General features: G+C 42.8%; 1 protein-coding gene and 1 pseudogene across 1 annotated transcript in view; both read right to left on the reverse strand.

The window, feature by feature from the left end:
* SUGCT (succinyl-CoA:glutarate-CoA transferase) overlaps window positions 1–13,283 on the reverse strand; it is a 934,720-nt gene extending 921,437 nt beyond the window's left edge. The window contains exon 1 of the mRNA XM_063452136.1: window positions 13,047–13,283. Within this exon, the coding sequence (XP_063308206.1) occupies window positions 13,047–13,188 (142 nt within the window). The 5' untranslated portion in view covers window positions 13,189–13,283. The remainder of the gene's footprint in view (window positions 1–13,046) is intronic.
* Window positions 122–1,187, reverse strand: LOC134608028 (putative methyltransferase DDB_G0268948; annotated as a pseudogene).
* Window positions 13,284–13,323: the final 40 nt, after the last annotated feature.

Here is a 13,323-nt window from a genome sequence, read left to right on the forward strand (position 1 = left end):
ACTAAACTGCAACATTTTTTCCAAAGTAGTTTGGTGTTAATTAAATATTGTTCGATAAGCTTTACAAAAGATTTCATATTTTCAGATAAACCTTTACAATATTTTTTTTTTCCTGATCATGATTTTTAAACTGCGTGAATTAAAAATCAAACAGGAAACCCAGATTTTTTTTCAAGAGTTTATACAATGTTTAGCACCTTACAAGATTCATTTACTTAAGCTTTTTTTTCTAATTTGAACAGACATATTATGGTTCATGTAACAAAAGCTTTGTTGCGCTAGGCATGTTTATTGTTTTATCTCTTCACTTTGAGGCCAACAAACATACATTGTTCAACCGCACTTCAATTTCTGTCTCAGTGGAGGATACCCCTTTTTTCTGTTGTCAATATAAATTCCTTAGCTTTCTCGGGTTCATGTTTAAGACAAACTTGGAACATAGAGAAGGTCTGTATGAGACCCAAAAAGTCTGACAACAACATTGGCATTTTGGTTTCAACACTTTTTTTGTCTGTATGAGGTATGGCATCAAATAGGTCTTTGTAACCTGTTTTCACAAGCCTCACTTTCTCATTTTCATACGGGGCCAACTTTTCTTGCCCCTCTTTAAAGACTTTTGTCAACTGTTCTGATCGGTCTTTGTAATGTACTTCCATGTCAGGAATGTACATAAAAATAGCAAGGAGACCATGAGGCTTCAGGATCCAATCCACCTCCTTATAGAACTTTTCAATACTGAACCAGTGGGCAGCAGCACATGCAGTTACGAGATCTACAGAAGCATCATCCAGTGGCAATTCCTCAGCGGGAGAAACACTATAAGTAACATTTGGGATATCATTAGCTTTGTTAGCCTCTTCTATTTGAGCAGGACTGATATCGGTCCCCAAGATCTTTTCAAAGTAAGGAACCTAGATTCTGGTGCTTTGTCCTGTTCCACATCCAACATCCACTGCAAACCCATAAGGTTTGGATAGCCTTTCACCCATGTAGTTGAATATCAAGTCCTGGACCTCTTGTGGTGGAGAGAACCTATATTTTTGATAGTAAGATGCATGGGTTTTTCCCTTAAACAATCGAGTAGCCATAGTGGAAACAAGCAGCTCCGAACCTGTGCTATTAAAGACAGTAAGTGTCCTTTTGTAGCAGTCACTTAAACTTTTCACTATTCATGACAGCCAAGAAGCAGGAACCACAATGATTTTTTTTAAATATTAAAATATAAAAACATACGCTGCCTGGCCAAGTCACCACCTGGATTTAATTAAGCAAATAGGTAAGAGCCTCCTATTGGATAGTTACTGCATGGGCGATTTTCTTTCAGCCATTTAGATCTTTCAGCTGGCAACACGTAATTTAACCCCATTTGATGCAATTAGTAGCTTCTCATTTCTTAAATAACCATGTCGAAAGACACATCCCGTGGTCATGGAAATTATGTTAGGCTGTTTGAGATGGGTCAAATCATTGGTATGCATCAAGCAGAGAAAACATCTAAGGCAGGGCTCGACAAATCCCAGGCGCCAGGTCGCCATGGCGACCTGGAAATTTGTCCTGGCACCTGGGATATGTGAGCCTGTTCAGCCCCCGAGGTGACCGGCTGCCTGAGAGCAGAGGCGGGCAGTCGGATCACGGAGGGCTGAGGCAGGCTGCTGACAGATGGAGGCGGCCTGCTCATTGAGATGTAAGGGAGGGAGACCGGATCACGGAGAGCTGTCAAAGGCAGTGGGGCGGCCGGCTTATTTATTGCTGGAGGGCCATCCCCTCCATCAGCCTATGGAGAGCTGACGGCTGATTGAGGGGGCGGCCGGGAAATGCAGTGCAGAGGGAGGCGAGGTGGCCGTTTGACTTAATGCCGCGGCGAGGGAGCTGTAATCTCCCTAACCTGCTCCCTCGCGCGGCTTGTAGTGATGCCGGGAGCTGGGTTATGACATCACTCCGGCCCCCGGCTCACTTACAGTGTGTGAGAGGGAGCTGAGTAGGGAGATAACAGCAGCCCTTCTGGACCCCAGGGAATACCTATCCACTCCAGCTCCCCAGAAGTAAGGAGGCTGGGTGGATTTAAATAAGTAACTACTTGTGAGTGTGTCTGTATGTCAGTAAATGTTTGTGTGTGTTTGTATGTTTGTGAGTGTGTGTGTGTGTTTGTATGTTTGTGAGTGTGTGTGTGTGTCTGTATGTCTGTGAGTGTGTCTGTGTGTCTGTATGTCTGTGAGTGTGTGTGTGTGTGTGTGTGTGTGTGCCTGTGTGTGTCTGTCTGTCTGTCTGTAAGTGTATGTGTGTCTCTGTATGTCTGAGTGTGTGTGTCTGTATGTCTTTGAGTGATTTTACTCACCTTTTTTCCCCGACGCCGTGTTTATGACGCTGCAGCTGGCCCCACATCCATGGCTGAGATTATCAATCTTGACGATCGCAGCCAATCCAATGCTTCCCCATAGGAAAGCATTGGAAGACTATTGCGCATGCACGGAAAAATGCCAATGCGCCAATTTAACTTCTCATAGAGGTGCATTGAATCAATGCATCTCTATAGGGAACATTAACGCAGGTGCTGCACATTGTGAAGCACTGACTCAGGAAGCACCTCTAGAGGCCATCTGAGTGACTGTCGCTAGAGGTGTTACCAGGCAGCAATGTAAACACTGCCTTTTGTCTGAAAAGTCAATGTTTACATTGAAAAGCGTTCAGGGACAGGATATAGACTTCAGAACAACTGCATTAAGCTGTAGTGGTTCTGGTGACTATAGTGTCCCTTTAATAATTGTATTTTTGGCATTAATTTCTCTGTCTCCTTACTTTTCTAGCTGGCTCCTAGATTCCAAGCAAATTTGTCAAGCCCTGATCTAAGAAGATTGAAGAAACTACTAAAATTGGGTTAAGAACTGTCCAACGCATTATTAAAAACTGGTAGGATAGTGGGGAATCATCGTCTTCGTAGAAGAAATGTGGTCGGAAAAAAATCCTGATTGATCGTGATTGGCAAATCGTAGAAAAAGAAAAGTAGAACTCAGGGCTCTGTTTAATAGTGAAAGTAAGAGCATTTCCACACGCACAATGTGAAGGGAACTCAAGGTATTGGGACTGAACAGCTGTGTAGCCTTAAGAAAACTGCTAATCAGTGAGGCTAATCGGAAGAAAAGGCTTCAATTTGCGAGGGAGCATAACGATTGGACTCTGGAGCAATGGAAGTAGGCCATGTGGTCTGTTGAGTCCAGATTTACCCTGTTCCAGAGTGATGGGCGCATCAGGGTAAGAAGAGAGGCAGATGAAGTGATGCACCCATCATGCCTAGTTCCTACTGTACAAGCCTGTGGGGGCAGTGCTGTGATCTGGGGTTGCTGCAGTTGGTCAGGTCTAGGTTCAGCACTATTATGTGCCCAAATAATTAGGTCAGCTGACTACCTGAACATACTGAATGACCAGATTATTCCATCAATGGATTTTTTCTTCCCAGATGGCACGGGCATATTCCAAGATGACAATGCCAGGATTCATCGGGCTCAAATTATAAAAGAGTGGTTCAGGGAGCATGAGACATCATTTTTACACATTGATTTGCCACCACAGAGTCCAGACCTTAACCCCATTGAGAATCTTTGGGATGTGCTAGAGAAGGCTCTGAGCAGTGGTCCAACTCTCCCATCATCAATGCAAGATCTTGGTGAAAATTGAATGCAACACTGGATGGAAATAAATCTTGTGACATTGCAGGAGCTTATCGAAACAATGCCACTGCGAATGCGTGCCGTAATCAAAGCTAAAGGCGGTCCAACAAAATATTAGAATGTGTGACCTTTTTTTTTTTTTGGTGGCGATTTGTTTTTTGGACAGGCAGTGTATATCATACATAAAAATATATCAATATATGAAAAAATAACTAAATATTACAAAATGAAAATATTTTTTATAATATGAAATCATTTTAAAAGTGAATCCAAAAATGTTAAATTACTTGAAAATCTTATCCAACAATACTAAATCTAGCCCTTTACCCGGAAAAAAATATCTTGCTCATATACACTCATAGCCTGGATATTATATTCTATAGTTTGTAAATATTTTTTTTTACCTCACCAACATTTGTTGCTTGTTGAATAAACTCTTTTTATTTAGCTAACTGAAATCCAGAACATAAATGTACTAGTACAAGTGTCAATTTAGTATGCTTTCCAATTGAATACTGCTAGAAAAATGTCCAAATTATTTATTTACGGAAATTCCCAAAGACTTTAATAGTGACTTGTGGAGATTAACCCCTTCAGGACGGAGTCAATAGTACACGTTCTGATCAAAACAAAATGTAAACAAAACCTGGAATTTGCGCTATATGTTCAACCGTAATTCACTTCTTTCATATAAAGTGCACCAACACTTATTATATATCATTTTATTCAGGAGAAACAGGGTTTTAATTTCTCATGATCTATTCATATATGAAACATAATTTATTATGAATAACATTTTAAAAAACTGTGAGAAATTAAGATTTAAAAAATAAAAATGTTGTTCCGCCTGACATTTTAGCTGTAAATTTCATAATACTGTTCACTTTTACTGCAATAAAATGCACATATTTGTATTCAGCAATGTCTCACGAGTAAAACAGTACCCCCCATTAGCAGTTCTTATGGTGTTTTGGAAAGTTACAGGGTCAAATACAGCACATTCCATTGTGCATTTTCTTCACATTAAAATTTGCCAGATTAGTAATGTTACCTTTGAGACCGTGTGGTAGCCCAGGAATGAGAATTACCCCCATGATGGCATGCCATTTGCAAAAGTACACAACCCAAGGTATTGCAAGTGGGTATGTCCAGTCTTTTTTAGTAGCCACTTAGTCACAAACACTGGCCAAAGTTAGCGTTCATATTTATTTTTGTGTGAAAAAAGCAAAAAACTAATATTTGGCCAGTGTTTGTGACTAAGTGGATACTAAAAATTACTGGAAATACCCTATTTGCAATATCTGGGGTTGTCTACTTTTGCAAATGGTATGCAATCATGCGGGTAATTCTCATTGGAAAGTTTGTATTTTATATATAGATATATATAGAATGTCATTCTAAGTGTATTTTGTTACCAATATATATATATATATATATACGTTTTCACTCCTTGGATGTAGTTACCTAGCAACTACGCTATTCACGCAATACGCAATACGTCACACGCACGATGTCACGTGGTGGTTCTCACTTACGGGTTTTCAGTCTACAGGCTGTCCGATCATCTTAATGGTAAGCTTAACACACGATTATGTATAAATTGCCAGTAATTTTCAGTTTGCACTGTGATCTTGATAAAGACCCAGCAGGGTCGAAACGTTGATTTGTTTGTATACCACAGCGATGTATTCTTTTGAATGCAGTAAATAATTTTGCACTATTTCTAAGACCTAGTGTGCTCCCTTCATTACTTTTCTATATATATAACGCGGGATTGCACCTGGGCCTATAATACTTTAAAACTATCTGAACGGAGGAGTGCCTGGCTTTGGAATTTTTTCTATATATATATATATTAATAACAAAATACAGTTAGAATTAAATTACATATGTATATATGATTTATTTAATTAAAATTTTTTTTTATTTATTTAATTATTGTATTTATTTATTCTTGTAATTATACGTGTATATATAAAATATATATGTATTATATATATAATATATATTTCTTATATATATGTAACTTCATTCTAAGTGTATTTTAATACTAATATATGTACTTATATTAACATTAAAATACACTACGTATGACGTTACATATATATAAGATATATATATATATATATATATATATATACTTATTTTTTTTTAATTCTTTGTTTTTGAGTGCAAAAGGAGAAAGCAGTTACAGAGGCGTGTGCCATGCTCCAACAGCATGTGCACTCGATATAGCAATAAACAGCATTGTAATAAAGCATGGCTTGATAGCACATTGCACATTTTTTATGTGGTAGTGAATTGCAAGAAATGACTCTGTATGCTATCTGAAGTTAGAGAGAACAAAGTTGCGACAGTCTAGGATTTTGAGTAGCTTAAATATTGGGTTATTCAACGCAAATTTACAGTATAAACTCGTTTGGCGCAATGATGCATCATCACTATGGGTAACTACAGGGTAACTATGCAAACTACTGCGCATTTTTGTTTCCAGTTCTGGTTCCAGGTTTGGTACAGGCTTTACATATTTTATGCTTATATTGATTGGTATTAATTATACACATGTATGACTTAGATGCTTTATGAGTACAGAACACAACAAGTTAATTGAGTAACTACACGTGTGTGCGCGCGGGTGTTTTGCTAGTTTGGCTTGGCTGGGTTGAGCAGTACATTTACCCAAGGTACACAGGGTGATGGTTTAATATGCGGTTAACCGGGGGCGGAGCCTAGCTTCCTAGCAGGGTGGACGTGCTTCACAAGTGCTCCTGCACACCGTCGACTGAAACGGGGGATGAACCCCGATCCATCGCTCACTCACTGCTGGGAAGGTGCCTACTGAGTGGGGGAGGCCGAGGGAATCGTTTTGAGGTCAGACACACACCCGTACCCCAACGGGTCCCCACAATCCCGACCTGAGGCCTAACCGCGACCGAGCCAGGGAGAGACGGACGCTCTCCTGGATGGTAACCTCGCAGGTGATACCCACGCAGCACTCACCTCCAACCCCCCCCCCCCCCCCCCTCTGGACCGGCGGGGGTCATCCCGGTCCCTGCTGGGGATGATCACCCCCACAGCACGACCAGCACGAGAGACAACGACTGACACGAAGAGAAAGTACTAGGCCCTGATCAAGATGGCGGCACAAGCACGGTCTTACAGAAACCGTATACTCCACACGCCACCCCAGCACATAGGGGTGTTCTTTGACAAGATTGGTGCCAGCCTATGGACTATGCTACACACTCAGAGACCGGCCTACATGAGGGCAATACAGGAGGTGGCAGCATGGATTCGCCCGGCAACACGACGCCGTTTTGGCGGGAATCCCCCTCCACGCAAACACAAACGAGGTAAAGCCCAATTAAGGCATCAGCTCCAGCACCCAAGCCGACTGTTACCAGCCAAGCCCCTGAAACAGCAGACCGGCACATCCCGGACCGTCTGTCGGTCACCACTCTTATGCCCACCGTTAAGCAAGCAGCAGACCCGCTCATCACGGCGGGTAGGGGCAGAAAGAAAGCATTTGATTAAACTCACGGACCCCCGGGACTGCTACTCCCATAACCACAATCTGGACGATCTCAGATCCAAAAGCCCGCAACATCCTGCCTCACCCCGGGTTCCCATTACAGATAACCGGATTAAAAGCAATATGAGTCAGCGGCAAAGCGTCTATACCCCCCTCCATAGACTGGGCATCGGTTAAGCGGGAGAAAAGACCCGGACTGCCTGCCAGCCAGCTCCGGTGATGATGCCGTCATAGAAGACCCTGCAGAACACATTTAACCTGGCGAATATGTAAAATGAGCGGACGTTTATAATTTTGTTTATAATTTTATAATCTTACATTAGTTTATAACACTACATCAGTTAATCATTCTGCATACACATGTGTCAATTTCAGTCGAGGCCTGATACCTCACATTGATTATTAATATGCGCTCAACTAGTTCTCGATCTACTCTGTGGGTGCTGTTTGCGGTTGTAGACTGCCCCTACCACATAACACATAACATGGAACTACAAGCGATGGCTCGGGCATTGGGACCCGTCATATGTTAGTTTAAGCGAGAATGCAAGGTGGCACGCAGTATATACAGTGTAGCCTGGAATGCCTGACATAAATATACATGCATAGTCTAAATACACATTAGGAGCCTAACTGAATAATAGATTGAGACATTCCACTCCCTAGAAAGTGACTAGTATAGAGTGCACCACCTGCTAACTCACTGCCTGGTCTTTCATGCAGTCAGGTACAAAACACAACGATGAAAACCCTATGCTATTGTGTCCATAAATGCAGCACTCCAACTCTGTGCCTCTCCTATGTCTTTACCTGCTAATGTTAAAAAGCCAGTTATCTTCAGTTTTAAAAATTCAAGCATTAGTATTGTTTTCTTACCTACTCACAATGTCAGTATATGTTCGGATCTTTATTGCTTTATAGTGCCTGTTACACTGACATGAGCTGCAGTTTAACCCTGAACCAAGCATGACACTTATAAAAAAAATGTGCAGATGTAATCTATGTCGATTAATGGCCGGCACCTGCTGTTGTGGCAGTGCTGGCATGTTTGTTATCACTATGCACGCCAAAATAAAGAATTTAAAAAAAAAATAAAAAAATATGCGGTTAACCAAATAGGATTAGGGGCATGAGCTATGTTCGTATGCCATGGGTGCTGCTCTCATGAACGTTAAGTGCTGATGAGCAGTGTGGCTTGTGTGTTATGGTGCCAGGTACTGTAAGCTACATTTACTGTAACATATGTGGGATTGACTGACCCTAACAGAGGGTAGGGTCATTTAGGCACTAGTTGGCACAGCAGGGCTAAGTTCCGAAGTGCTATCATTAGAAAGCGCTAGTGCGGGGGATGTGGTGAGGGTGAGACCTGGCGGTCTGGTGGCTCGTCATGTAGTGCCCCACTATGTGTGGTGTGGGGAGTGGTGACATGCGAGTGGCCTCAGTGGTGGAGGATCTAAGCGTGGTAGGTAACATCAACATAAGAGAAAAACGGTAACATACACTATTAACGTAAAGTTCAGTGAGACCCAATAGAGTTAACTGAGAACACAACTCCAGTGGTGAGGCAAGTTCAGGCCTGTCTCTGCAGGCTATCTGGAGCCGCTCAGGTAGTGACAGCTGCCCGTTCTTCTTGTCGCGCTCCCCGTGGTATGAAGGGACGTGTTGTTGCCGGATTCCAGGTGTGAGGCAGGGATGCCGCCGTGCTCGATCGCACTGTGTCCAGGGCGTTTGTTGGTAGTCCCAGTTTGGGTAGCAGGTCGGCAGCCTTGAGGTCGCTGACAGAGTGTGTGTCGGTGCCGTGTAGTATCTCCAGTGCGCGTTGCAGTCGCCATCGGTAACTGAAGCCGTTGGTTCGGAGTAACGCCGTGAAAGGCTTAAGTGACCTCCTCCACACCATGGTGCTTCCGGACAGGTCTGCATAGAACGTCAGTTGCATTCCTTCGAAGGGGTATGGTGAGTTGTTTCGGACTGCGTTCATGAGAGCTGTTTTGTCTTTGTCGCTGTGGAACTTTACCAAGACATCTCTCGGTGCTGACATTGGTGCTGTCGTTGGTTTTCAAAGTCAGAATGGCCCCTCCACTCCCACCTGTTGGCCTGCTTATGGGTTAGCAGTCCTGTGAGAAGTCGACGTAGGAAGTGTGGTAGCTCCTTCTCCGGGATCTCCTCCGAGATGCCCCTTATCTTGAGGTTCGGTGTGCGCCTCCGGTCCTCTAGCTCTGTGAGCTTTTTATCCATTTTGCTTTGTTGGGTTTGTAGCTCTTGTATAGCTGTGTGAAGACGGGTTGTGTGTTGGGCCTGTTTCTGGGTGTCACTCTCTATAGTGCCCATGCAGGTCATGAGGCCTTGTAAGTCCCCTCGGAGCTGGGCCATGTCGGCCTGGATTGTGTGTTGGAGCTCCGCTAAGAGGCCCTTCATGATTGCGGTCGTCACCGGGGCCAAGTCTAGGTGAGGGGTTGTGGGTTTACTGGTTCTCCGCTCAGGCATCTGACCTCCTGGTGTTCCCAGTGAGAAGTCCTCAGAGATCTCCGAGTCGTCTGAGAAGTCGGCCATGTTGGGCTCTGCTCCCCTCTGGGCCTGGCGCCATAGATCGCCGATGTTCATGCCCATATTCGGTTTCTCGGCCCTTGGCTTCTTGGTCTTTCTCCCCATAACGTGAGGGTGTGCTGTGGGCTCAGTTAGCCTGGTTTTGGGGTGTGAAAGACCCCTTAAATTGCTTGGTAATTTGTTTGGTGGCCTGGAGTTCAGTGAACATGCGGCCATACAGCTCCGTTGCTTGGCTCCGCCCCCATATATAAATACTTTTAATTTATTTTATTAAATGTATTTATTTTATGTTTAATTATTTTTTTAAATAATTCTTTCAACCAGCAGGGGGACTGTCTGACAGCTCAGATGGTCTCCCTGCAGGCAGATCCACAGCCAGCTATAGGGGGCCATGTGATCGCTCTTTGAGAGCGATCACATGGCCCCCGGGGGCCTGATTTGCCGGCGGAGGGCTGCCTGGGCTGTCAGGCAGTCCTCCCGAAGAGGATCGCAGCGGAGGGAAGTAAATTTTACCTCCTGGGGCTGCAAGCCGTTACGGCGTTCTATGCCGCCGCAGCGGCTTTAAAGCCCATTTAAATGGGGACGGCATAGAATGCCGTAACGGCATTAAGGGGTTAAAGGATCACTATAGGGTCAGGAACACAAACATGTATCCCTGACCCTATAGTGCTAAACCCACCATTTAGGTGGCTTGTTCCCCCCTACCCCCCCCCAGGCCCCCTATAAAAGTTTAAAACTCACTTTATTTCCAGCGCCGCGCGGTACCGCTGGCGCTGCCCCCTTTGTGACATAATCAAAATGGCTGATTTTTAGCCAATGGCCAATTTGGATTGGCTAACATGAGCACGGGGGTGGGGCCAAATGCTGTTTTGATCAATCAGGACCTCCCCATAGAGATGCATTGAATCAATGCATTTCTATGAGGAAAATTCAGCGTCTCCATGCAGATCGTGGGGACGCTGAACGGCAGCACTGCTTACTGTGCAGCCCTGAGCCAGGAAGCCCCTTCAATGGCCATCTAAGGAGTGGCCACTTGGAGTTGTCCGTAGGGGCAAAGTAAACACTGCCTTTTCACTGAAAAGGCAGTGTGTTCATGAGAATGCCTGAAGGGAGCTATTATACTCACCAGAACAATTACATTAAGCTGTAGTTGTTCTAGTGACTATAGTGTCCCTTTAATCAGTGGGAAACTCTTCTAACAGTATTGAATCATTTGAAGAGCTCAGTAAATTGAGTGCACCTGGAAAGTAATTATTGGGTAAATAAAGTGAATTACATCGGGGGTTATTCAGAAAACAGGAAATGTCACCTGTCAGGGAATTACATATTGTAGGTCACAACAGTTGAGATGGTAAAAAAGATTAGTAGGAGAGTTTCCCCTTAGGTATTTTGTCCTAAAATGTGAAAATCCCTAATGAATTTACTACAATATGTGGTTTATTGAATAACCGTAAGATGAGTCAAAATGGGTTCCACTAACCAAGTTTTCAGTTACAAATTAAATATATCATTAATATATTTCACACATAACCAACATATTATTTTTCGATGTTTACAGGGGAAGAGGTTGTATATTACCAGTTCCCTTATAATTTATTCTGTCTCCTTCTCCTTCATGGATGTTAGCACACAGCATGAGAATGTGGACTTTGTACTGCTACAGTTCCTTCTTAAGCAAACACCATGGTTCAAAGTTTTAATCTGTCCCATACTCACTTGAGCTGAAGATTATTTTATAAACAGCCACTAAATAAATAACCTTAAAGGGACACAATAGTCACCAGAACCGCCACAGCTTAATGTAGTGGTTCTGGTGTCTATAGCATGTCCCTGAAGTCTCAGCCATTAAAACGCTGGCAGTGTTTACATTGCTGCTTAGTAACACCTTTTGTGGCAGTCACTCAGACGGCCACTAGAGATGCTTCCTAATTCAGGGCTGCATGAAGGTGCTGAACGTTCCCCATAAAGATGCATACATTGAGTACAAGAACATTTGTGCTCTGTGCACCCCCTTCCCACCTGGAGTAGTTCATGTCTGCATGTGTAACAGTCGCATACTAACATACACATGTACTGACAGTGTATACATTCAGTAACACTAGCTTTGTATGACTGGTCATACACAGAACCTCTAATACCCATTAACACTGCGTACACAATACACGATAATATTGCACACAGGGAGACATTCAAAACAGCTGTTCACACAGGAATACTCACACCGATATTGCACAAACTAGATATTTTTTAATTACAAAAGTAATTTATGACATTAGGTCACCATAATCTTAACTGAGTGTAGCTGTTAGTGATGGGACTGTTTTACATCATACAACATGGCTTTAAAATTTTAACATGAAATGATAATCAATAATGATGGATAGTGAACACTATGGGGGCCTAAGGCCAGCCTTGTACTAGATTACAATAGTTGTATACTGAGGATCATTCAGTAGGTGGGAGAATACAATGGTAATACAACTTGTGACAAGACATTACCAGTGGTTGCTGAGTAGGAAATATATTGGGGGCAAATCCTGCACCGTTTTCAGGGAAGTATCATCCAACCCATTACCCCCCACACTGTATAGTAAGTGTGGATGGTACCCCGTTATTATTGCAAATATAGAACATAAACATCAGTCGTAACACTTATTTTAATGTTCAATTTTGACTTACTAAAAAATAAAATAAAAAATTTAATATTTACACTATGGCTTACACATTTTGGGGTTTATTCACTAAACAGCAAGTTGTGAGGGGAAAAGAATTGAACTGTGCATTTTATTCCAAGATATCCAGCTTTGAAAAATAAATCTGGATTTGAGAACTTTTCCGAGTGCACAATATTTTAGAAGTCATTGTTTGTTCAGTTTGTCAAAATTCACTGTTTAGTGAATAAAATCCTTAGATTTGTATTAATAAACTGAATCCTCCATATAAACACAGACTACAAAATGTGTACAGTGTACACAATAATGGTACAATGGTACACAGTCACTGCTCCAGGTGTACACAAAACTATAACTCGTATTTTATAAATAAGTATCACAAATAATAAGCATGTCAGTGTCTGAAATACTTTATCAGCATTGGATTTGGAGAAATACATAATAACTGTAATGAGTGAGAGTGTAGTTTTCAATGCAGTGTATACATTTCGAATCTATTGTACTGTATTGTCATGATGGGTTCATATCTCTTTCAAAAAGTGGTTATGGTTACCTCTTCATTGTATACACAGTATCATTATTATGAAGCTTTAGAACACTGTGAAACATATATAAGTGGCAGTACATGTGTACCTCTAGTGCAGTAACCCCGCTGCAGGGTGACTGGAGGGTGATGTGCACGAAGTGGGGAGGTGCAAGAGAAGGATCCAAACTGCCCCCTCACCACCCTGTAACCCCCACTCAAGGCCTCCAGAAGCCGGGATGCGAGTTTCATATTTCGGGGACACGTCGATCAGGGGACAACAAATCCTGCTAAGCTACTAAGAGTCAGGGACACGGGATTCCCACAACAGGGAGACAAGCAAGGGAAGGAGGGGCAGCAGGGGGGGATGTCCTGGCAGAGGGAGGG

The sequence above is a fragment of the Pelobates fuscus genome, chromosome 4, assembly GCF_036172605.1.
Source record: "Pelobates fuscus isolate aPelFus1 chromosome 4, aPelFus1.pri, whole genome shotgun sequence".
Classification (NCBI taxonomy): domain Eukaryota; kingdom Metazoa; phylum Chordata; class Amphibia; order Anura; family Pelobatidae; genus Pelobates; species Pelobates fuscus.